The sequence below is a fragment of the Hypomesus transpacificus genome, chromosome 19 (genome assembly GCF_021917145.1).
Source record: "Hypomesus transpacificus isolate Combined female chromosome 19, fHypTra1, whole genome shotgun sequence".
Classification (NCBI taxonomy): domain Eukaryota; kingdom Metazoa; phylum Chordata; class Actinopteri; order Osmeriformes; family Osmeridae; genus Hypomesus; species Hypomesus transpacificus.
In genome coordinates, this window is record NC_061078.1 from 10,869,777 (window position 1) to 10,893,102 (window position 23,326).

The 23,326-nt window shown below is 41.5% G+C and overlaps 4 protein-coding genes across 6 annotated transcripts in view; 3 read left to right on the forward strand and 1 right to left on the reverse strand.

The window, feature by feature from the left end:
- The window catches only part of cartl (cocaine- and amphetamine-regulated transcript-like), a 3,038-nt gene extending 1,245 nt beyond the window's left edge, over positions 1 to 1,793 (forward strand). For 2 of the 3 annotated variants that reach the window (XM_047041550.1, XM_047041551.1), the window contains exons 2-4: positions 466 to 607; positions 849 to 926; positions 1,413 to 1,793. In XM_047041550.1, the coding sequence (XP_046897506.1) occupies positions 466 to 607; positions 849 to 926; positions 1,413 to 1,520 (328 nt within the window). In that variant the 3' untranslated portion in view covers positions 1,521 to 1,793. Of the gene's footprint in view, positions 1 to 231; positions 608 to 848; positions 927 to 1,412 lie in introns of those variants that run through there. The other variant, XM_047041552.1, reaches the window with a different exon arrangement.
- Positions 1,794 to 12,227: 10,434 nt separating this feature from the next.
- On the forward strand, positions 12,228 to 13,174 carry LOC124481960 (cocaine- and amphetamine-regulated transcript protein). The gene is made up of 3 exons (XM_047042273.1): positions 12,228 to 12,457; positions 12,561 to 12,644; positions 12,830 to 13,174. The coding sequence occupies exons 1-3, from the start codon at positions 12,293 to 12,295 to the stop codon at positions 12,935 to 12,937; spliced, it is 357 nt and encodes a 118-aa protein (XP_046898229.1). The 5' UTR covers positions 12,228 to 12,292; the 3' UTR covers positions 12,938 to 13,174.
- Positions 13,175 to 15,466: 2,292 nt separating this feature from the next.
- Positions 15,467 to 18,802, reverse strand: LOC124481674 (CDKN2A interacting protein). The gene is made up of 4 exons (XM_047041820.1): positions 18,584 to 18,802; positions 17,643 to 17,892; positions 17,391 to 17,512; positions 15,467 to 17,046 (listed from the first exon to the last, which is right to left on the reverse strand). Exons 2-4 carry the CDS (start codon positions 17,888 to 17,890, stop codon positions 16,475 to 16,477), a joined length of 942 nt encoding a protein of 313 aa, XP_046897776.1. The 5' UTR covers positions 17,891 to 17,892; positions 18,584 to 18,802; the 3' UTR covers positions 15,467 to 16,474.
- Positions 18,803 to 18,920: 118 nt separating this feature from the next.
- tubgcp4 (tubulin, gamma complex associated protein 4) lies at positions 18,921 to 23,265 on the forward strand. Its single transcript, XM_047041999.1, has 18 exons — positions 18,921 to 19,091; positions 19,252 to 19,380; positions 19,469 to 19,591; positions 19,677 to 19,730; positions 19,849 to 19,905; positions 20,009 to 20,088; positions 20,207 to 20,408; positions 20,695 to 20,860; positions 20,962 to 21,086; positions 21,199 to 21,249; positions 21,355 to 21,460; positions 21,590 to 21,694; positions 21,811 to 21,955; positions 22,075 to 22,252; positions 22,413 to 22,547; positions 22,640 to 22,756; positions 22,859 to 22,998; positions 23,117 to 23,265. The coding sequence occupies exons 1-18, from the start codon at positions 19,014 to 19,016 to the stop codon at positions 23,127 to 23,129; spliced, it is 2,004 nt and encodes a 667-aa protein (XP_046897955.1). The 5' UTR covers positions 18,921 to 19,013; the 3' UTR covers positions 23,130 to 23,265.
- The last annotated feature ends 61 nt before the right edge of the window (positions 23,266 to 23,326 follow it).

The following is a 23,326-nucleotide window of genomic DNA, read 5'->3' on the forward strand; positions in this document are numbered from 1 at the left end:
GTTTAGCCTTAGCTTTTAGCCTTAGTTTAGCCTTAGCTTTTAGCCTTAGTTTTAACAGAAACATTTAGTGAATGGGTCGGTTGTTTTAGAGATGAATCTTGATCCAAATTTCTCTTTCAAGATTGGCCTTGTCAACCATTTGGAGCTTCTTAAACAGTCCTCTAATATCTCGGCAAAGGAGTAGCCTGTTCTCTTAGGGCACAGTCATACAATAATTTAAGTTGACGTGTTGACAGAATCTTGTAGCAATGTCCCACAATTCATGATAGGACGACTGCTCTACCAGTCTAACAACCTGCCGTTGCAGCATGACCTTACAGGCGGGGCTACCGAGTAGTTAAAAGGGAGAAGGTCCGGTAGTCTGTGAATAGAACGCTTAGCCTGTACCTGTAAATCAGACTCTTCCTATATCCTCCCTGTTTTCTTGCGCGAACACCGCACCGCATTCGCCACGTGCCGCATCAGAACCATGGATAGCTCAGGGGTGCTGCGCGGGCTGCTGTGCATCGGCCTCCTGTCAGTGATGTGCCGCGGACAGGCGTCAAAAGAAGTTTCATCCGAGGAATCTGACGCTCAGACATTTGACGCGGCCAACGAGAAAGAACTTGTAAGAAGCCTATTTTGTTGGTTTAAATGTAACCTATAAGAGTTTTATCCTACAATGTAAGAACTTTTAAATTTAGCTTAATGCAGCATTAACAACAGCTCTCAATATAAAAAGTGTTATTGTAGCCTACGGCTGATGTGACGGTTCGATGTTAAAACTTTCACTCAGTCTGTTTTATTTTCCCCTCACCTCTTTGCAAGTGCACATTTGGGTCATTGTTGACGTTCTTTTCCGCCCCCAGATGGATGTGATGGAGACTCTTCTGGGGAAGATGAACCACCGTTTTCCATCCACCGACAAGCGAGGCAGCATCCCAATTGTAAGTACAAGTATTTAGTCGATTTTATTTCAGTGTTTATCACACTTATACTACCCCAAAATGTATACTTTATTTCTTGAAATAAATCTCCATGAAATATGCAGAGGAAGTCGAATGTTTGGTAATTGTGTTCCTTTTGGTTGACCACCAAGACAGTTTTTCTAGTGCTGTTCAATTTAAAGTTTCTATTAAACCAATTAAGAACTGTGAGATGTCAGTAATTAAATGCAAGGAGCAAAATGTCAACTGCTCCTGACTCCAGAGCAATTATAGACTTATCAAGATTGTGGCCCTAGCGCTAATTAACTGAAAGAAAGATGCTGAACAACCACAAACATCTCTCCAGCCATAAATAAAACTAATTAAAACTTAATTTAACCATAGCTTTGAATAATGAACCTCATCATAATTAACAGGTTAATTGTGCCTTTTGATAAAGCACTGTCTCTCCCTCTCCCCCCCTCTCTCTTTTCCCCTCCCTTCTAGTGTGGGATGCGTGACAGGTGTGCTATGAGACAGGGTCCTCGTATTGGGAAGCTGTGTGATTGCGGCAGAGGCGGCAACTGCAACTCCTTCCTCCTTAAATGCATCTAGGCTCCAGGCAGGATGGCTGCCTCACTGTGTGACCACCACAGGCACCAGTCCTGACTCCACTACCAGTACACACAGGGAGACATTCTCTAACAACCCCCACTGTGTCCATAACATGCTATGCAGCAACCACAAGCTGCTATGCAGCATTACATGACTTGGGTTCAGTCTATCTGGTTAATTTATTACCCCATTATTTTAAATGTTGTGTCTGCATGAATTAAATTGCATTGAAAATGCATGTCAGATTGTGAAATAAAGTGATGTTTCCCTTTACTTGTTACTGGTTCAGTGTTCTTTGCACTCACAAAGCAGGAGAATACAACATTCTGCTAAATTACTTTTACACTGATGCTATGATATGCTGCAACCAATAGTAGTAGTATAAGTAGTATAAACTCAAAATAAAAGTATCTTGTTTTGATCCCCATCTTGTTTTGTTTTGAGGACTTATTTGTTGGTAAGATTAGGCCTATTTGTTGAGAGATTTGTGTGACCACTGTTGAACGGATCTTTCAAGATTCCCAGAGTCAATCATTCTTGATGTCATCATAGGCTAACACGGAGGCAACAGGAAACACAAATACTTACATGGGTTGAAACCAACTGCCACATTGCAGCATGCTTGACTGAGTCTGTTGAGTTCAGTGAGTCCTCTACCTGTCTGGCCTCCAGCCTCACAGCTTTCATTATTGACTGAACCAATGACAATAACAGGGAGTGGTTGTGTACTTCTCATCATGCATATTACTGTGATACCAGTGGAATTGTGTCCATAAAAATCCCATTCACACCTTCTCACTCACTATAAAATGGCAAAGTAAAGGTGTAGTCTGTTGTCCCACCCACTGTTACCAGAGACGAACCAGAATCTTCCAGCTGTGGTATGAGTCATACAGTCTGAAAGGCAGGGGGTCAAGCTCCCAGAACCAAACAGGAAAACACTGCCTGAAGGCGCAGGGGACCATAACCCACAGGACTGCCGAGGCCTGCACTTTAGAATGCACCAATCCACCAAGTCCATAAAGGACTGTAATAACAGAAAGATCTGTTCATTTAAAGGTCCCCTATTTTCTGCCCTCAGGGAAGCAAAAAAAAGACTTTCCAATGGCTGTCTTGTTCATTTTAGTGTGCAATAAACAAACCTGTCAATAATGATGCCTCTTTATTATTGCAGACCATTTCTGTAGGATATATCATGGGTTGTCTTGGTAATCTTGTGCCAGTCGTGGCTGGGTGCAGTAGGCCCATCAAGGATATGGTGTACAGAAAGGCTGAGAAAGTATTAATGAATCAAACAAGTGACATGTGTAGCCTATGAGATACCAGGGAGGCTAATCATCCTATGAACCAGAACCTTCTCACCACATCTTCTTAGTTTGACCCAACACTTCAGAGTTGCATGTTTCATACCTTCTATTTAATTATTTCTCTCATCCATCCTAAAACCTTGAGTTGTCTAAAGTGAAGTTAATTAAATGTAAAACATGGCTGCTAAATAGACTAAAGTAAAAATGAATTACTCTGTCTTGCATCAGCTTTGCTTTAGAGTTCCTTCCTTGTTGCTCTAATGGGAGTATTTTTGTTTTCAGTTAGGCTCCTCAGTCTCTACAGAATGAATGTTGTTCCTGCCCAGCAGTCTCAACATTGATTGCATTAGTTTCATCCATCCGATGCAGCGACACAAACAGACCTGTGTCTGCGCTAACCGCTGTCACGCCGCTGGGTCGCTCAAGAGAGTAGGGATTGTCAATTATCAACACCGGGTTATCATACTTCTGGTATAAGATGCGGGCTTCGCCATCCCTTTTTCGTTTGACTGACAACTAAATATTTCAATAAATGACAACATTACTGGTCATCTTGGCTAATTAAAAATACTACAGAAGAGGAATATGTAAAACATGTTGATCAATGTTGACATACTATGAAAACCAAATGACACCTTCACGAATAAATAAAATCTGAATCAGTACCACTTTGGTGCTCCTTGTTACGGGTAAGGAAGGATCACTAAACCTCGACAGAGAAACACATGTGGAGTGCTGTGTTAGATCAGCTCTCATCTGTCTTGCATTATTTAACCCATTGGAGTTGCCATTGTAAGTCTGCTGTTAGACTGAAGTGGTCTAATGAATGGGCCCAATGTATGAAAGGATACATTGGGCATATAATGCTTTGTAGCATTTTAGCTGAATAACAGGTATATTCTTATTAGGCCATGTGACACACAGGATCCATGCTGTATTACAAGCAATGTCAAATTACATTAAGTCAATGTTCCATCACTCTCATTTCTCATTCCAAACATCATGTGATGCATGGCCTGTTTGGTTGTTGTACATTTCAAAAGGGTGGGATAAGTACGGTGCTAATGCATTATGTTGAAAAGGACCAATGTTTCTGTCACAGCCACGGTCGCTCCATTGTGCTTTTTTAAGTTCACTTGACAGTTTCTGTACCATTATGTCTGTAATCAGCTGGATTAAAATACGAAAGCTTGTGTGTCCTCAACAAGGAATAAGCTATATATTTTTTACTGACTGTCGTAACGTGTCTAATATAGAATTGATTAGATAGTAAAACACTTCTTTAATGGTGATGTGTTAGCAAACTGTAATGGATAAATGTTTACTTTCAGACAATTGAAATGCAGGGCAGCCTTTAGGTTCATATAAACATAACAGAGGTTGATTTCACTGAGTCAAGATTAGAAAATGTTTACGTAATAACTGACCTGAGAGACTGCCTTCCCACCGTTCAGTGTTTTGTATGTCCTCAAGCAAAACAAAACCTCATGAATGCCTTCTTTGGGTTGTATAACTTATGAAAATGATCCATCAAAGATGTCTTGGAGCTAACTCTTCGTTTATTTTATCATAGTGAGCAGTTTGTTAAATACAGCCTCAATGGTATTGTATCATTTTGAAATACACTGGTTGATTAATAAAGCAATAACTACTGTAGCCTGGTGTGGATTTGCCTAAAGCACGATCTGTGAAAGAAGATGCATTTCACACAAAAGGGTATCATGTTTTTGAAATTCAAGCATGATACACAGTGATTCTAGTGTACATTATTTTAATGGAAACAAAATCAACTTGTCACTCACTCACGCACTCATTCAATCTCTCTCAGTCTCTTTCTTTGTTTCTCAGTCTGTCAGTCTCTCTCTCTATCTCACACTCTTTGTATCTACTCACTCTTTGTAGCATCCATCTCTCTCTCTTATCCTGCCTGTAATTAAATCGAACCATGCTATGTCAGCAGTCTTTAAACACTTTATGAATGACTCCTTCACACCTGAAGGCAGTAACTGTCTGTTTGAAAAATGTAATTGATTTAGCCTTACTACCTACTTTACTGGAATTCAACATACCTTATCGTCTTACAAGTGATGTAACATATTGCCCACATGGAACGGACAAATCAGACATTTTGGTGACACTGAAGACCTTCTCTGTGTGACACTGCTGCCCCTGTGTGGCCACCTCTATGGCCTGTGCTGCCTTTTAACTTCTGTGGAATGAATTCCAGTGTAATACAATCCAGCAATCAAGTGCTATAACCACTAAGCTATGGTGATAGAACGCAATCCATATGAAGTAAAATAGAGACAGAGATGTATGTAAAAAAAACACAAAACAATTGTCAGGTAAACTTTATCAATGTATACTGTATTTAAAAATCAACATTGTACTGTATGCTGGATGTTTTCAGACCAATAGAGGGCGCTGTTAAAATAGAATGAACCATCTCAGATGCAGAAACTATCCAAATGTTGAAGGGATCAATTTCTGACAAGCTGCACCATAAAGTTACACAAAGTGAAAAACAACAACTCTGCAGGTCTATGCAGCTCCCTTGTTGAACCAAGACCTGGACTGTTTTAGATTTGGTAATCCAACTTTCAAAATCAAGAGTAGATATTACGGCTGCAAATTTTCACCAAAAATTCAGAGTGGGATTATATGCTTTGGGTCAGGATCTGATATCAGGATCTGATAAACATTTTTGGTTTGGACAATTTAATTGAAATTTTCTCAAGAGCAGTTTCTGGGGGGGGACGCATACTAATAATATAAAAATGATTTAGTCATGGTTACAGTGATATATTGTGGGCAAGGGCGTAGGTTTGATTTCAGCTTTGATAGGTACAGTACCAGTCAAAAGTTTGACTGGTACTGTACAGCAATAGTTAATGCGAGCATGTGTCAGCGCAAGAGCAATATTCTTTTTAAAACAGCCTGTTCGAATTGGGAAGCATGCACCCTGCATGCAAGCGTTCACATAACAGCTCTGGTGGATATACTATACAAAAAGCGAACTAGGCTAGTATCTACTGTTGCTACCTCTCTTTAGCCACTTTACTCTGGATCAGTGTTGGTTGCATGATTGAGGGGAGTTGCACAGTTCTCCTCGTCTAGACTTGTAGAGTCGGCCCTGGCCCTCTCCCTGGACAGTGGTGCTCCATCAGAGGGCCAACAAAAAGAGATTAGACCATGTCGCTAATGACCTCTGGGCTGAATGAAATTCCCCAAACACTGAAATGATCCTAATGTGACTGCCAGTCAGGCATGACCTCAGTACCTGTATCTACCACTGGACTGGGAAGTGAGTAATGTGTGTCATTACAACAACTGTAATAAACACCTTTCAGCCCCAATTTAATTATTCACCAACTCTAATTACTTTGGGGGGTTGTTGGACAGCAGGTTTCAGCAGGTTCGAGGAGTGTTTAATGTCAGAGTGAGCCAATCAATAAAGCACAGGACAGATATGAGATGTGGGCGAAGGAGCACTGAGACGACCTGTGACGGAGGCTGTGGGTGGAGGGCCCTGTAACAGTGGAAAATATCCTCATTTTATTGTCTCATAAAACACTGCAAAACATACCCCTCTTCCAATACCAGTTTAATCACTAGTTGAGTCATACAAAAACTGATGAAAAAGGAGTTTTCTAAAAGTGATGTGTGACATTTCACTAATGAATCTTCCTGTGAATAGACTGCAAGATTTCCCTGTTTATCACTCTGCAGTGTTTGCATATGGTTTTTCCTCCATGCAACTTTTCTGTCTCCTTATACAAAGAGCACACACATGTGGAAATACCATCTTAATTGTTATTCTCTTCTTATTTGTGGCTGTATGCAGCTTTGTGCATTTTGGGAATGACTTGGGGAACCCCTGTGGTAATCTATTAGTGGGACACTGTGATAGGAGTAAAATATGCCCTAAAAATGCATGATACATCTACTTTAACTAATATTCTGACAGTCTTATCTGGCAGTGTCTGGATTATTGCCTATTTTTCAACCAAAACTCAACAAGAGCAGCCAAAAATCAATAACGTCTCCCAGAAGGAAACTTGAAGTCTCCCAAGCACTGACAGGAACTCTTTCCTTCTTGATGTGTTCAATCTGGGTTTTCTCAACCATATAAATCATCTAGTCAAGTCTTAAAAGATAAAACTGGAATTTTAAACTGTTTAAACAGTTTGTTCTGGCTGTGATTGATTCAGAATAAAATACAAAATATTTGAATAATTATTGATAAATGAGACTGAATCGTTTAACAAAAAGGAAGAATTCCCTTATCCACCATCTGGACTCCAGTGTTGATTCCAAACTTGTTTACACATCCATGCACTGAGGTTGTCTAGTCTAGTTCAACAGAAACACAAAACAGGGTGTGTGCATGTAGTATGTGCCTGTGTGCATGTGTGCACAAGCAGGATAAATACAAATTCTCATCAATATTGTTAAAGCCTGACGACACTGCAATTAGTTGCTTTACAGTGCAATTACAGATCTATAGCATGTCATTTGTTTCGAACACATAAAGAGTGTGTAGGCAGACAGAAAGAGAAAGCATCTATGCTCAGAACCTTTAATTACCTCACAATGACGCACAAGGGTGTGACTGTGGGCCACAGGGCTGACAGGACGAGGCTGCCTCAGCGTACAAGGAACACTGATCCAATGAGCAGAGCACTGCTCTCCTGGCCTGGGGCCTCAGAGGACGACAAAAGGGCATAATTCCTCATAAACAAATGATCCTTATTTTTGGCTCTACTATTATTACACAGCATTGTGCTGACAACACAACTACAGAAGGCTTATACCCTGCAATGAGCCAATGCCAAATGATTGATTGTCTTCAGTCTTGACTCGTGTTTTTATGTTTTCACCAACCCACACATTTAGCATTAAAATCACTATGTAGAGATCTCTACAGTCTTACAGTAATGGAGTCAAAACAGCAGCATTTGAATGCTGGGAGCTGACAGGCCTGTGGATTCATCACACGCTCCGCCCACACAACTGGGAAACACAACGGGTTTATCTTCTGAATTATGCATCAGTACAAAATGCTTCAATAATGTCACAAATAGAGATGAATAGGTATTCAAGGAGTTTTCATTATGTTTATTATTTGATAACCAAAAGTGAGGAGATTTGTTTTGACATGATGAATATACAGTCATCTTGAGAGCATGAACTGCATCAAGACTTGAGCTAAGTGAGAGGAGAGCTGGAATGGGAGGATGGGAAGACCAGTGTTGGGGCATCTTATGGAATCTCAAGTTGACCTCCTTCATTCTTAGGGTCACTTGGCACAGTTCTTTAGGATCTAATTGGAACAAATATACATTTCTCAACAGTGTCTATTGGTGGCAGAACAAGGATAAACAACCCTGTGTGGACTCTGTCGCTTCTCAACTGCTCTTTTTTTTTTTTTTTTTAGTTTGATCAGTGTCTGTCTGTACACAAAAACCCTAGAGAAACCAGTGATTTGGCACCCTGCTGGTTTAAACACAACCCATCACGTCCGAATATACTTCTCTGATTGGAGTAGCACTGTAGAACACCTGTCTTGCTACGAATCATCTTGAATCACTAATATAGACCTGTTTGTCCCCTGATCCCTCATTTGAGCTACAAGGTGCCCTTTGGTTTCTGACAAGACTGATAGTTCCTTTAGGTGGTCTTAGTGGAAGATAAGATGAAAAAGCACTTTATCAATACCCACCAAGCCAGGGAAATGTATTCACATAGAAGTATTTGGGGCTGGAGCAAAGCACCACAAGCCCGAGGAGGGTAAGACTCTCTGTCTATGAATTCTCATTCCATAGAGCCACAAGCCACATGTCACAGACTTTAATGAAATGTAATATAATTTCTAATCTTTAAGAGAAACTGATTTAGCAGCTAGCAGGCTAGAACAGCTTTGTCCTCCTTATAACACAATCAGACTGATAGAGGCCACATGCCTCGATGACTCATGCAGGCAGGACTTTGAAGAAGCTCTTAAGAGACTAAGGGCTGGAAATGCAGATGTCTGACGGAGATCTGGTGCACATACTGTACATATTGTTTAATTCTTCATTCTGGCTTGATGACCACCAAATGTGATAGTGGCAATTAATGAACACATCTGCATTGAATTCAAGCAGAAACCAGCAGCATATCCTACTCCAGATGTAATTAAATGTGAGTCACAGATAGAGTCACTATGAGATAGGGATATGGCGGCCGGGCAGGAGTTACAATTCAGTCTGGGTCTGGAAAAAGGCATTCAATCACATCCACACTCATCTGATTAGCTTGAATTGAGTTAGATAGATAAATAGAAAAAAGGAGAGAGACAGAGAGAGAGAGAAAATGATAGAAGAAAAGAGAGAGAAAGAGACAGCAAGAGAAAGAGAGAGAAAGAGGGAGAGATAGAAAGAGGGTAAGAGTTAGAGATTGAGGACAGGCTTCACTTTACCCCCTTTTCTTTTTCTGTAGTTTCTCTCCTCTCTGACACCATGCTCCATATAAGGTTTGTTTTGCCAGCGTAAAGGCTTCCACTAACGAGGCACCTCAGTGACAGGGGCATGTCTATGTGTAATTACGGCTGTGGACAGAGATAGCTCTTCCTCTCTTGATTAAAGTGTCCCTCTCGCTCTCCCATCTCTCGTCATATTCCTTCACCTATCCTCACCCTCAGGTCTGATGTTACTCAGCTCCATAAGAGCAAAGCAAGAAAAGCCAATCAAAAAAAATATATATATATAAAGACTGGAAGGTCTATAACGTATGAAAGCTTAACATTCTAGCTTTCTAAGTTTCATACTTTTAACTTAACAAATACCAACACTTCATGCCTTGATGACGCACTACAGTGCAGTTTAGCTGTTGAAAGTCTTGGATCTGTAACAAAGTAAACCTCATTCAGATTCAGAACAAGTGGGAGATAATCACACACTCCTTCACTGAATCAATTGCAGCACAAGGTCATAAGCTGTAAACTGGTCATTAGAACTCTGAAAAGTGTGTGAGAGAGGAACAGCAAGTTAGCAACCCCTGGCCCTTACCAACAGAGGACAAAGGAGGTTTTACTGAGACTGACAGAGGAGGTTGGGTATTGTTAAGGAGATGGAGGAAGGAATAAATAGAAAAGAGAAATAATGAAGGCGGTTCTCTCCCACACATCAGTGCATTTCAGTTGGGAATTGACTTCAAAGACAGGAAGCCAACATTGAAAAAAAACATACTCATTCTCTCACACACACTGATAGACCTACACTAACAATACATACTAACTATGATTCTACAGCATGGACACTCAGATATCTTACACAAACACATCCACTCATTTCTACACACACTCACATACACTTCAACTTGCAGACAAAATAATTAGAGCCTTTGAAACAAAAAATATTGCAATTATCTAAAACTTTTCTGTCTGGTCAACAAGACAAAGAAAGAGTAGAGGGAAGTTTGTTTTCTGCAATGCAGAGGAACCCAAATCTCTGCAGTACGTAAAGTCAAGATTATAGATGCAATAGTTAGACTATGTTTTGTGGTTCCCAGCTGCCGTGTGGGGACGTGAGTCATGGTGGAGCTCACAGCTGTTCCAAGTGAGAGGAACAGTGAGAGTTCAGCTCTCAGCCATGAGAATGGCTGCTTATTCTCAGCAGGGTCTCATAGATTCCACTTCATTTATTTTCTGTGTCACTCAAATTCCTTCACCCCTGAAGTGTTGTCCCCCTGATCCCATATTTTTTTGCGTACACTTACCATTTTAAAATCTGATCAATGTTCTAACCCTGTGCCCCCACTCTGCATCCCGCACTCGTGTGTGCTCTTTGTATCAATGTGTTTGGTTTATTACATGCTCTTCATGTGTAATACAATACTTCTGACTATCATTGTGTACGGCTGTTTTGAGAGTTCCAAGCCCCTTGGGATGATTTGTCTGTCCTCGTTAATCATGACGTGGGCAGTGACTTGGACCTTCAGGTTCATTTTACATACATGGACACACTCCAAAAAAGTGTCTCAGAATGTATCCATGTGAACTTGTTTGATTTACGGAGGAAACAACGATAGGATGTAAGAGGTTTGCTTAAAACAGGCTCTCTAGACAGCCATTAACCAAACATAGCAGTGAGTTAAACAAAGACAGTGGGTTTGGAGCAAAACTTGCCAGTTTGATTATCTGGCTCAAGGATTTGAGGTATTTTTGTGCTCATGGTGTGTGGGTTGGCCCAAGGCACCTCACTAATCAATTGGCTTGACATTGTTGATATCCTTGTAATGGTGCTTTGATGTTTAGGAAAACAGTTGGTCAAAATACTTACTGAATATCTACTGATATCTATCACTCGAACAATGGCAAATCTAAACCACAAATCACAGTCACATAAAGAATAGGCTGTCCACAGTCCACAAAACATGAAACAATATGAACTTGCTAATACATTTTTTGGTCTATGTAATAATTTTCTTAAGGGCCAACAGGAAATGTCTTTGTACCTTAGGAAATAAAAACATTTCTGGAGACTAAAACTGTAATTGGGGAAAGAGAAATGAGTCATCCAGCCTCGAGCACAATCAAAGCTGCTTCTCCTTTCTGTCTCTGCTGACAGATAGGAAGCAGGGAACGTTCAAGAAAGGGATCAAAGCTGTTTGATGGTTTTATGTTAGCCAACTCAGTTGAAAAAAAAACTTGATGGGCTGTCAACTTAGATCATTAGGAATACAAGTCGATATTCAATAGGAAAGTTTATTTGTCTCGCCATTTCATAAATATGGTGATTTGTAATTTACAGTTTCCCAAATGAGACTGTAAATTGCCACAGTAAATTGATCACTATATGGTAATGTCGCCTATATATTTAAATAAATGCCAGTTCATTTGCCAACGATGAAGGAAATAATGAACCAACTTAGAATAAACAAAATAACAATATTGAGACGAGGTATATTTTAGTACATCAACGCATTTTAATGAGGCATTTGGAACACAATTCCACAACATGATTGTGGTATAGGCTTTATTGTGTAGAATTGAATTGCACATTTTAAAACATTGTTTAATCTGTTAACATAATACATATGCTCCATCTGCCCTTTCCAGGACCCGTCAATTATGAAATTACTAGATGTTAGGCCCAAATCCGTCGAGATAAAACATACAAAACAAATAGTACGTTTATTTCGACCGCATTCTTAAGGCATAATGTTAGATAGCATATCAATGGCCTCTTTTGGTATCCACCCAATGACAGTCAAGTAACTTTTATGCAATGACTCACCACCCCCGCTGCGCTTCTTACGCATGAAAAATCAATGGTAAAGGTGGAGCAAAAGGAGTCGCCAGGAAGCGGCAAGTGTTAAATCAGATATAAAGTCTGTGGATTGCAGGGAACTGGGTATTTGAAGTGGATTTCTTGGAGAGAGAAGACAACAACTAAGAATCAAATCCCTGTGTACACTGGGACCATGGAGAGCTCTAGACTATGGACAAGAGTGTTATTTTGTGCTGCGCTGCTGTCCATCGTTCTCGGTGCTGAAATTGACGACTCGGATTCGGAAATAAACCTTGACACAAGAGCCTTGCGGGATTTCTACCCCAAAGATCCCAACTTGACCAATGAAAAACAGCTTGTAAGTTTATTTTACAAATAAGATCATTTTGACATTACAAATGTTGATTGAGCAATGGTCAGGAATATAGATGTTTATAATTGTATTGTATATATTTCAACAGCTTGGTGCACTACAAGACGTTCTTGAAAAGCTGCAGACAAAACGACTATCAATGTGGGAAAAGAAATTTGGTCAAGTTCCAACGGTAAATAAGCAAAATCTTTCTGAATTGAGACTCAAAAAACAAAAAAAGTTATTATCCAATCAACTGTGATCTAAACGTAATTTCATAACTTTGTAAAATGCTTTGTATTGGTTATTCACCATTGGTTGGTCTTATTATTGTTACAAAGATCTAACCATTTCGTTACATTCTCCATCTCTTTTCAGTGCGACGTTGGAGAGCAATGTGCGGTGAGAAAAGGAGCACGAATTGGGAAAATGTGTGACTGTCCTCGTGGAGCATTCTGTAACTTTTTCCTGCTCAAGTGCTTGTGAACTTATGCTTTTTGAATGTAAGTGGACCAGTCGGGAAGCTATTGAAATATTGTTATATCATGGTCTATGTGATCTTTATAATATATTTTTCATTACAAGGTGTGCTTATCAGGAGAAAGACAGATTGCATTTTGAAAGATTGTCTATCCAAAAAGGTGTTTGAACTTGAAATATTTTATTTTCCACTATATATTACAGTACTCTAATATGACTTAAAATAAAAGGTGTTACATATTGTTTTGTAAAGCAGTCTGCGTGGTCTCTGTTCAATGAGTTCGTCTAGATTCAGGTGGAAATATGAGGTGCCTAATTTTTGTACTGCGCAGTAAGATAAGGACATGAGTGTTCAGACTCGGCGTCCCTCGATTTGTATTATTTTCAGATTTTAGATAAGAGCCTCCTGTGTCATGTACTATTTGTTTTCAATTACCTGTGAACTTAAAAATAAAACAGTGTTGTTCAATAGTGGGTAAAGTCTAAACTCCATTTCCATTTTTCTACATATAAGGTCATTTATAACCAACAGGCCTCTTACTGGTTTAAGGAAATATCTGGGCTCAAATCATATACAACACTGTTTTACATACGAAACGTATTTGAATAAAGCCTGCTAATCAGGTGGAAAGGTAAATATTGATTGTGTAATTAAACTGCAGCCCTATACATTGCATCTGACATGGACAACATGCAATCAGTAAGGGTAGACTTAGGGAGAGATCTCACAATAAAACACTTGAGGGTTTAGGTTTGTTGGGTGCTGATTTGTGGACAGTTGTGAAGCCCTCTGTGACTTTGCTAAAAGAGCTATACAAATGAAAAAACAACAACATTCAATTAGTCCATTCACAATGCCTAGATACGTTCACCGTCAGGTACAGTACCAATCAAAAGTTTGGGGAAATGTGTCCAAACTTTTGACTGGTACTGTATTTGAAAAAAACATTGGAGGAATTCTCATTTACCACCTTGAATGTTTCTGCTCTGCTTGCCTTAAACCATCAAACCACCAGGAAGCACCAAATTGCCCTTATAACATCAGAATGATTAACCTCTCACTTCCATCTCTGTCTCTTTCCTTCAAATATGCCCAGATTGTCTCTCCCAGTATCCATCTGTCCTCATGTAAGCTGACAGGCCAATCTCTTATTAGCAACTTGGTGGCACAATGCAGAACTCCCAAGTCACAAATAACCTTCGGCCCCAGACATGAACAATATGTTAACTCGGTCCATTTGACGCCAGTTCGGGTGTGGCTTATAGAAGTTGCCCATTTGACGAAGTCAGCAGCGACCTAAAGCAACAAAGACAAGTGGACAAATATTCTGGATTGTCAATCAAGTCAGCCACCCACATGTATGCCGTCTCTATGTGTTAGTGTCATTGGGGGTTATTATTATCTAATGCATGGCCTACGGGAGACTCCAAAGTTGGTGGAGCAGAAGGATGGTCTGTTCACTTCCAAAAACCAGGGCGGGTTAAGGACGCTATGTCCAAGAGTACGTCATTGTGTTTATTTGACATATCCTGCAACGTGTTTACTGACATGACACCCCAAACGAAATACATAAAATATATATAGCAAAATATATAGCAAAATATACAAAGATGACCTTGAATCTCTTCTTCATCCTTGTGTAGTATGTGGTGTCTGTATCCACTCAGACAGCGATGACAGGCCCTATGATGTGGCAATGATTCTGATTAAATTGTGATAACTGACCAAACAAACGTGAAAATGGTTTTAGTTTCATACACTGATACTTTGTCAAATAAAACAATCACCAGTGAAGCTGTCATTTCGGGAGCTATAAATCACTATCAGTTTGCTGCTTTGGTAGTTTGCTTTTTAAGCTGTATACTTTTCTGAGCAGCAGTGTCCTTGCGGGTGGCCTAATGAAGTGTCAAGAGTACCCCCTGTGAGTCAGTAATTATCCATGGCAAGGTGAAGCCTGTACTGGAGTTTAAAAAAACCTCAGGGTCAAGAAGAGGACACGTCATGAACACGTCAGTCAAACCACATTGGAGCTCTAACTTGATTCACCTTCCTTAACAGCAGCCTAACACCTATTAGCTGTGAATAACAAGCATCCGAGGTGTGTGTCTAATTGGGTTTGGGAGGAAGCGCCAGGAAACACAATTACTTGTTAGAGGGATAGCTGTCTCTCCGGACTCGGGATGTAGAATTGTTGCCTGAACACATTCAGCATGTCAGTTGCATTTAATTACCTTAATACAGTACTTGTCAGGATTAACATGAGCTTTGGATGAAAGGTTTAAGGTGCATAACCAGCTACCTGTATTCAATAAGGTGTGTGACAGGCTGACAAGACACTATGCATTAGGTCAGCGATAAGGCAAATCACAGTATTTTAAAACGATGGTAACAGAAGAATACAAACTAGTGTTCACATTGTAAAAATGTATGTTTTGGTGAGATCTTAACAAAGTCATAAGAAAAAGACCATAATGTGTGGCCCTCTACTGGTTAATAATGTTATGTCTACAATAAGAATCAGAATCAGGGTACACTATTCCTTACATTATTTTTATTTACAAAAATATAGAAACAGGAGAACTTATAGAAATATACCGTAACACAGAACATTGTGGGAATTTTTGTTTCAATGGAACTGTAGCAATGTATTTAATTCAGCGAAGCACACACAAGAAGCATTTTTCTCTCATTCTGAAAGTGTTTTTAACTTGGCTTTATGTACATCTTCTCTATCAGAACTGAACCATAACACAAGCCAACAGGTTCTCAACACAGTACGTACAATTGAGTGGTTTCTAAGTCAACGCCAGATGCTGAGATGAAAACAAAAGCTTGCACCCATGTAGACAGGGATCGGAACATTTTAAATAAACATAATGAAATGATAAGTATTCTACTGTGACAAGTATTTTATGAATTCAAACATTTATCTCCAGACTATTTCTGTGATTGGTAATTGAAACAGTACGAGTGTAATTAAAACTCACACAAAAGGCTAAACAAATTCAAGCATCAATAGAGGCCTTTTCTAATAGCGTCTCTAACGAGTCTCATCAGCAGCATACCTTCTGTTCATATTAAAGTAGATATCTACCTCTGGAGCTGACTGATGTACATAGCAACCACATCATATCTAGTCATGCTTTAGTGAGCTCATTTGACTTGTAAAGTCATAAAATGACAAAAGGCAAATGGATACTGCAGACAAAGATTTCACACAAGGCAATCATGCCCATCAACCTAAATTCTAAGGTGTAACTGCTGATGAAAATTATAATAGTTATATGGTGCCAATTAAAAATCAAACCCATTTTAAGCAGCAGTCCCAACAAACCTTAATTCTTACAAGTGAGTTTAAATGTCTCAAAAAGTAAAAGAACTTGGCGTAGGCTATTCAAAAAAACAACAACAAAAATAATGTTTATAATAAAATGCAAAACATGGTGATATATAGCCAATTCTTTTTTACACTGCTGTACTTTTTCCATGACTTTCAATCCACCAGTGATTTACACAGTGTCTTAACGCCACTCCTGGCTTTGCTATGATAACCCATCTCCCTGTTGCTCTGCCTGAAAGGGATAGCTGAGAGCAGGTGGAAAGACCGGGTTCCTGGGCTGGTCATCAACCAGAACCAAATCCTCCACGTCCCTCCCCCGGAAGCGCCGCCTGCAGATCTTCACAGTCACTTTGCGCCCCTGGAATGCCTTCAAGGCCTCTTTAGAGGCCATGGCCTTGGCGGCGGCCTCATCGCGCCCGTACCCTGTACCCATGTAGACATTCTGACAGCGTAGCTCACACACCTGGCCCTCCTTCTGTGTGCGGCCCGCGGGCAGATCTGGGATGTCCTTCAAAGGCACGAACACACAGCTCAGAGTCTCCTTAGATGACTCCACACACCCCTGCAGGATCTCAAAGTGATCCAGGTTAGGACCGAAGCCCCCGGCTGACACCAGTTTCCAGGCAACTGCCTTGTAGAGGCGGTTGAAGAATGGCTGGTGATCGGCTGGGGCCTGTGGAGGAGGACCCGACTTCTGACCTCGTCCACTTGCCCTCCCACCAGCCTCATTAGGGCCGGCCTTGCTCCTCTTCCCACAGCTGTCAGCATCACCCCCTGAGAAACACATTGTTAGTGGGAGAAGCCTCACAACAATCTTTTTTCACCTGAAAGCGGATGTATTAGAGGTATGGGGTGTATATGGACCTCATAACGTTTGGATAATTGGTTCAAAACAAAGCAGCTTCAGGATGTTCTGGTGGGAAATCAATCAGGGTATCATCTATCATCTAGTTTAACAATGGGCCCCACTTCCTCAGAAATTGCTGTTCGAATTTTGTTGATAAGCTTAGACGTACAGTAACTAAATCTACTGGTAAGGTAATGCTCTCTTTCATCACAATGTTTGTACCACAAGCTAAAATCACACTATCAGCACGTTATCATTCACTTTGATGTACCTGGGGCACCCGGTCTCTTTCCTCTCGCCATGATCTCATCCCTTGTTGTTCGAACTGGAGCATCCCTGACAATGATTCCATCGGCCATCTCTTTGATTTTGTCCATGACAGGCTGAGGATATCTGAGGGATAAGAGAAGACATGGATTAGTTCCCTTCACCTTGTCTGAACCATATTAACTTTTAGGTATGCTTCAGGGATAGCAGTTAGGAAAAGCTTAGTCTAAAGTAATGATGTGTGTCGTCTACATACTTGCAACCCATGAAAACATGGTTGGCCCAAACCATGGAGAGCGAGAGCAGTTTGTCCATGCTCGGGTTGCTGACTCCTGGCTGGACTGCTGGGAAGGTCTCCATGTTCCTCAAGAGGAATTCTTGTCTGGCATTCCATTGTTTGTGTGTCTCACATAATCCCCTGAGAGACTCCACCCACTGGGTCAGGTGAGGGTTCTGACCAAGGTACTCTGACACAATGTCTTCTCCACTTTTTCCTTCTGCCATTACTACATCAACACAGGCATACCAAATTAAACGATTATGGGAGCACTACAGATGAAGTACTAGTACTGTTATAGACAGACATATAATCACAATCTCAATGTCCACTCTGTGACAGCAATGCCAGCAGCTGAATCAGGGTTATCATGTTTTGTACTTTTTGTCCAGTTTCAAAACTATGTTGACATTTACAATTCCATAAGTCAGTCACTACAGTGAAGCTTTATTTCACGCTAGTTAAAGTAGGTTATTCATCAGGTTAGTGGGTAGCAATTAGGGCCACTAAATAAACACGGAAGTCAATGTCAATGAGAGTAGCGTCAGCTAACATTAACTTAACTAGCTAGACAAAAAAAGACTATCTACGATAGCTTCAAAACCATAGAATGTTTCGCTTTAACACTCACAAATTATTTTTCCTTTAGCTAGCAAGTCAAATATTAATGCTTGCCAAACTTATTGGCCAGTTCAGTAGCTTCACAAAAGTAAACACAGTTTGGTGCTAGAATAGCTTGCAAGAGCTAGCTACTTTGTAGTTAGGCTAGCTAGCAAGATACACTAGTTTCACTTGGTGCTATACTGTTGTATACCTGCTGTGTATATTGCTATGCTAACGCTTCTAAATCAGATACAGGTGTTAGCAAGCGTCACAGTTAACATATGTACGGCTAAAAAGTTAGCCTAGTAGTTACCCACCTTGCTGGCTAACTAATAGCTCAAATGTTCCTCACTCGTTCCGTTGCCAGAGATGCGTGTGGTAAAGCTAGTATGATCGAAGCTGAGTTGTCACAGTAGCATACAATTCCCATCAGTCCACACGCAACATAATTTATGTCATATTTTTATACATACTACTGTCGGCACCACGGGGATTTCGGTTTGCCACCATCGAATGCTTATAGCCAATATGTAATACCCTTACTCGTAAATCACAGAGGCGAGGAAAACAGTTGTAACTTAATTTAAAGAATGACTACAAGTCCCAGCACTGCAGTGACACTTCATGTGCTTGAACCAACGTCATCGACTTGCGGCGGTAGAAGTGGCGGTGTTTTCGTTGTGTATGTGAATGACAGGCTCTGCAAGTCCAATTTTGAGTTAGTCACATACCCACACCTTAACTAAAATGATTCATGAACTCCTACTGGCGTTAAGTGGTTACCCTGGTACAATATTTTCGTGGAACAAACGAACAGGCTTACAGGTGATATAACGCTATCCAAAGAAATACCAAAAGTGTGCTTGGCTAGCTACAAACAGTATGTTTAGTACAGTAGCTAGTACAGTACTGTAACAGCTAGTCAAATTGGTAAGAGCCAAATTCAAACAGCGTGTGTTTATATAAACGTCTGGCTCTTCTGTAGGTGTCTCAGGACCTGCCGTTCCTTCATCCTAGTGAAACCGGTGTCCTGAATCGCCTCTGCAAATTGGGATCTGATTACATCCGATTTACAGAGTTCATAGAGCAACACACTGGTCATGTCCATCAACAGGTTAGACATCTGTTATGTGCGTTTGTATGTACAACTGTAACTACCTTAAAGATGACCAAGGCTAATGTGCATGGATTGCTCCCAATAGGAGCACCACTCCAACCAACCTAATCAGCCTGGGCTGAACGGGGTTTACCTGAGGGCCTTTTGCACGGGTCTGGAGTCTATGCTGCAGCCTTACAGACAGGCTTTGCTGGACCTTGAACAAGAGGTTAGGCGAAAATCACTTCTCATTTTAAAAGTGCGTGATAATGCATCAGTAATTCATTATATGTCTTTCTGTGTTCTTTTTTCAGTTTCTGGGTGATCCACACCTGACAACCTCTCATGTGAATTACATGCTCGACCAGGTAAAATCATTCACTCAATAATTTACTGTTTGGTATGATTCCGACTATTAACATTAAAAGGAAGTTGGTAGTCACCCAATAATAGAAGATAATAACGTTGAATGTTGTTTTTACCTAGTTTCAGCTGCTGTTCCCCTCTGTGATGATAGTGGTGGAGACAATCAAATCCCAGAAGGTAAGTTTGATCTCAGGGCAGAGACAAGAACTCTCCTGACAGTGCACACTGGCAGAGCACAGGCAGAGTAACGGCTGAATTCATGAGGTCGTTTCCCAAATAGATCCATGGGTGTCAAATCCTGGAGACGGTCTACAAACACAGCTGTGGGGGGCTACCCCCTGTACGCACAGCTCTGGAGAAGTAAGTTAGTCATCTTAACACTCACTTAAAAAAAGGAGACTTTGTCATGCATCCAAGTTTGTTTGAGCCATAGACGTCCATTGACGAGGCTGCGTCCTGCCGTGTTTTCCCCATGCAGGATCCTAGCTGTCTGTCACGGGGTGATGTACAAGCAGCTAGCTGCATGGATGCTGCATGGCCTGCTCCTGGACCAGAGTGAGGAGTTCTTTGTGAAGCAGGGCCCCAGCGCAGGAGGTGCTGCAGCTAACCAGGAGGAGGAGGACGAGGACCTGGGGATAGGAGGGCTGAGTGGCAAACAGCTCAGGGAATTACAGGACCTGGTAAGATGAGACAAGAGATGACTTGGATAGATAACCGCTTCGCCCTGTTTATTCGGATCTGCTTTGTGTTGCTTAGGTCTTGTTTATCAGATCTGCTTTGTGTTGCTTAGGTCTTGTTTATCAGATCTGCTTTGTGTTGCTTAGGTCTTGTTTATCAGATCTGCTTTGTGTTGCTTAGGTCTTGTTTATCAGATCTGCTTTGTGTTGCTTAGGTCTTGTTTATCAGATCTGCTTTGTGTTGCAGGTCGGGTTGATCTGACTGTTGGTTTTCTGTGTCACCTTGTAGAGGCTGATCGAGGAGGAGAACATGCTGGCTCCGTCACTGCAGCAGTTCTCACTGCGCGCCGAGATGCTGCCCTCCTACATTCCTGTCCGAGTAGCAGAGAAAATCCTTTTTGTTGGGGAGTCTGTCCAGATGTTTGAGAACGACAACCACAGCCCATCTCGAGCTCGTACGAGTCCTGGCTTCTATGTCTCAGAGCTCCACATGATACCGGCCCTGCTCTGACTTGGACTAAATCCCCCTCGTGTGCTCCTCCTGTCCTCTGTCCAGGTTCTATCCTGAAGCACCAGGAGGACCTGTATGCTGCAGAGCTGCACAGACTGAAGCAGCAGCCCCTGTTCAGCCTGGTGGACTTTGAGAATCTAATAGACCGCATCCGTAGCACAGTGGCAGAGGTGGGCTTGATGGACAGGATCACCATCTCTTAGTATGATTGAACGAGAACTTAATTAAACACGTAAACGACAATAATATGATCCTATTAATCAGTGTATTGTGTACACACAGCATCTTTGGACTCTAATGGTGGAGGAATCTGACCTGCTGGGACAACTCAAGGTTTGTATGCAATAAATATGCATACAGCTGGCAATGTTTTGAATACGTTTTAATCATAAAAGCTTTTGTAAATGTAAAATTCATACCTCTCGTATAATTTTATAGATCGTTAAGGACTTCTACTTGCTGGGGCGGGGCGAACTTTACCAGGTGTTTATAGACCACGCCCAGCACATGCTGAAGACCCCGCCTACTGCAGTCACTGAACATGGTACAGTCACACATCGTGATACACAGCTAGCTGCAGCGAGAAGGAACAGTGTCTTCTATTCTTCGCTTCGGTCTTTGATTTCTGTAGCTAGCTAAACCTGCTCGTGTTTTCTCTCTCTCCCTTCCACAGATGTAAACGTAGCCTTTCAGCAGGCGGCTCACAAGGTGCTGTTGGACGATGACAACCTCCTGCCTCTCCTCCATCTCACCGTCGACTCTCAGGGGAAAGACAAAGGTGCGTCAACACCCTCAGGTTTAACCCATGGTGGAAGGAAGAGAAGATGCTGCCAACATGCCGTCCTCTACCCAGTTAGCACTGGTCTGAGGGTAAGACTTGTTTTCTCTTCCCAGAGACCACAGGAACCAGAGAGGGAGCCACTCCTCCACAAGAGACCTCCCCGCGAGAGGTGCCCCCTACAGGCTGGGCTGCTCTGGGTCTGGCCTACAAGGTCCAGTGGCCCCTACACATCCTCTTCACTCCAGCAGTACTAGAGAAGTGAGTCCCACACTTCTCATCAGTATCATCTCCCAGTTCAGAGTTGTCCGCTTGAAATTGTGCATTGAGAACCTGAATGAGTTTACTTGAATACTTACAGGCGGAATGTCTGTGTCCAGGTATAACGTTGTGTTCAGGTACCTGCTGAGTGTGCGTCGGGTGCAGTCAGAGTTGCAGCACTGCTGGGCCCTGCAGATGCAGAGGAAACACCTCAAGTACAACCAGACCGACGCTGTTAAATCGAGATTACGTAACCACATGGCTTTCCTGGTTGACAACCTGCAGTACTACATGCAGGTGAACATGCTCATATTAAAACTTAAACAATCAAACCATTATTTCTTATAGGCTTTGTATCTCGTTGTACTGAAAGTGGTGGCAAAATAATTATATTTGCTGTCTAGTTTGTATGTTTATATGTGGTACATGTTGTGAGTGATTTTGGTGTCTCTACCAGGTGGATGTCCTGGAGTCTCAGTTCTCTCAGCTGCTGCAGCAGATCAACTCCACCAGAGACTTTGAGAGCATCCGATTGGCCCACGACCACTTCCTTAGCAACCTGCTTGCCCAGTCATTCATCCTGCTCAAACCGGTACACATTTGCGCGCATGCACAACTTTGAGTTGTACAGTATGTGACTTCAGGTATTGATTAGAGCCCTGTCTCAAACTGTTTTTCGGGCAGGTTTTCCACTGCTTGAATGAGATTCTGGAGCTGTGCCATAACTTCTGCTCATTGGTCAATCAGAATGTGGCTCCACTGGATGACCGGGGGACAGCTCAGCTAGACCATCTGGTCAAGGTGACTGACTGTATAGACACATGAAGCTTGGCTTCAGTCAAAGGCTGTGTATTCCACATTACAAACTTCAAACTATGTCACGTATCCATAACACGTTTCCAGGGCTTTAGTCGGCAGTCGTTCCTGCTCTTCAAGATCCTGTCCAGTGTTAGAAACCACCAGATCAACTCTGACCTGGCCCAGCTGCTTCTGAGGCTGGACTACAACAAGTACTACACCCAGTCTGGTGGCACCCTGGGCAGGTGGGATCCCAATGTCAATACCTATCAATGCTGTGTGAACACTAGACACAATACTTAGAGTCCTTCTTGGGCAACTCGACTGAGGACTCTTGAAAGTCTTATATTGCCTCTGTTACAGTTTTGGACTTTAAGAGAATGAAGTACGGAGCACAAGCTACAGACCAAGCCTGGAGGCCCAGGCATCCTGACACCACTGGCCCTCTTACCGAGTCATTGTACATGTGTATTATTTATCTTCATGCTATGTTACGAACATCCTTGATATTGTCAATGTTTAAATTTGGTATGAAATTGTACATATTAAAAGTGTGTGTATGCAGCTTTACAT